The 1,988-nt window shown below is 40.7% G+C and overlaps 1 protein-coding gene across 1 annotated transcript; it reads left to right on the top strand.

Moving 5' to 3' along the window:
• Positions 1 to 205: 205 nt before the first annotated feature.
• Positions 206 to 835, top strand: LOC109490617 (PRELI domain containing protein 3A-like). The gene has a single exon (XM_034664946.1). The coding sequence runs from the start codon at positions 281 to 283 to the stop codon at positions 647 to 649; it is 369 nt and encodes a 122-aa protein (XP_034520837.1). The 5' UTR covers positions 206 to 280; the 3' UTR covers positions 650 to 835.
• Positions 836 to 1,988: the final 1,153 nt, after the last annotated feature.

The raw sequence follows: 1,988 nt of genomic DNA, 5'->3' as shown, positions 1-1,988 counted from the left end.
TCTACTGACTGAGCTAGCCAGGGGCCCCTAAATGGGGGACATTTTTAAGAAAAAAAAAGAAATGGAGATCACACCCAGTGGGCCATCAACCCTATGCCCATGGCTCATGAAGATAAAGATCTAGAACTTAGCGCACATTTTCCCACCCATGGGGCCATGGTAGACCCATGGAGATACCCGGGGTATAGCTGCTATGAGAAACTACTTGAATACTGGAAGTAGATGTGTTGAAGCAGAATACTGATTTGTCCACAGGCTTCATATCCACTGATTCCTCGTGATGGAGTGGGGGTTGCACACTCTTGCAAAAGTGTTGAACCTTCAGATTTTAGGAACTAGTGGATCTTTGATATATATCAAAGAACATTCTGTTGTGGATCCAGTGGTAAAGAAAATGGAATTTTGTGCCGCTTACATCACATTCACAAATTTAATGTCAGTTAATGCAAGGTTGGTAGATGCTCCTCGTCCAGAGAATCCTGGAATGACCGTGCTGATGCAAGAAGCTATCGCCACTGTGAAAGGAATTAGCCGAGGGAGGCATATGGGAAGTTTAAAGACAAACACTATGTCATCTGATCCAAAGAATGGTCAAGGTGCCTTGGAAGCGGTGATCAGCAGACTTCCTGCAGAGTGGGTGGGCCTGTGAGAGTCTGTGGAACACAGTGCATATTCAGAGGGCCAAGAACACGGAAAACACAGAACTTAAGAAGCACCGTCTACCAGATGAAAAAATGTTCAAAATCATTAGCCATCAGGGAAATTCAAATCAAAACCACACTGAGATACCACCTTACGCCAGTTAGAATGGCAAAAATACACAAGGCAAGAAACAACTGTTGGAGAGGATGTGGAGAAAGGGGATCCCTCCTACATTGTTGGTGGGAATGCAAGTTGGTACAGCCACTCTGGAAAACAGTGTGCAGGTCCCTTAAAAAGTTAAAAATTGAGCTACCCTATGACACAGCCATCGCACTACTGGGTATTTACCCCAAAGATACACGTAGTGAAGAGAAGGGCCATATGCACCCCAATGTTCATAGCAGCATTGTCCACAATAGCTAAATCATGGAAGGCCGAGATGCCCTTCAACAGATGACTGGATTAAGAAGCTGTGGTCCATATATACAATGGAATATTACTCAGCTATCAGAAAGAACGAATTCTCAACATTTGCTGCAACATGGACGGCACTGGAGGAGATAATGCTAAGTGAAATAAGTCAAGCAGAGAAAGACAATTATCATATGATTTCTCTCATCTATGGAACATAAGAACTAGGATGATCGGTAGGGGAAGAAAGGGATAAGAAAAGGGGGGTAATCAGAAGGGGGAATGAAACATGAGAGACTATGGACTATGAGAAACAAACTGAAGACTTCAGAGGGGAGGGGGGTGGGGGAATGGGATAGACTGGTGATGGGTAGTAAGGAGGGCACGTATTGCATGGTGCACTGGGTGTTATACGCAACTAATGAAGCATCGAACTTTACATCGGAATCCGGGGATGTACTGTATGGTGACTAACATAATATAATAAAAAATCATTAAAAAAAAAAAAAGCACCGTCTACATTTTGTTTGTCAGGAAAAAAAAACACCAACAACAAAACAAAACATGCTTGCGGAGAAATTGAGTTTATTTGGGAAAGGAATACTAGAACAAAGATGAATTTGTTGTATCTTGACCTTTTTTCTGGTAGGAAGAACTCATTCAAAAAAACATCTTTTCTTTACTAAACAATAAGTGAGGTTGTATCTTTGATATTCCTTCCTCAAAGCTCAAAATATTAAAGTGAAAACGTTATTTTCTTTGACTCTATAATCTCAGAACTTTCAAATAAGTTTCTTCTGGGTTATCATTCTTAATTTGCTGCTACTAGAGACAAATATTTCCTATAGCTTTCTCAGAAAAACAATTGTTGCTTTCAGAGATTTGGAGAAGTGTTGTTTTTTTTAAGATTTTATTTATTTGACAGAGAGAGAGAG

Source organism: Ailuropoda melanoleuca, chromosome 7 (genome assembly GCF_002007445.2).
Source record: "Ailuropoda melanoleuca isolate Jingjing chromosome 7, ASM200744v2, whole genome shotgun sequence".
NCBI classification, from domain to species: Eukaryota; Metazoa; Chordata; class Mammalia; order Carnivora; family Ursidae; genus Ailuropoda; species Ailuropoda melanoleuca.
The sequence above is the reverse complement of the archived record's forward strand: the minus strand, read 5'-3'. Positions and strand labels throughout refer to the sequence as shown.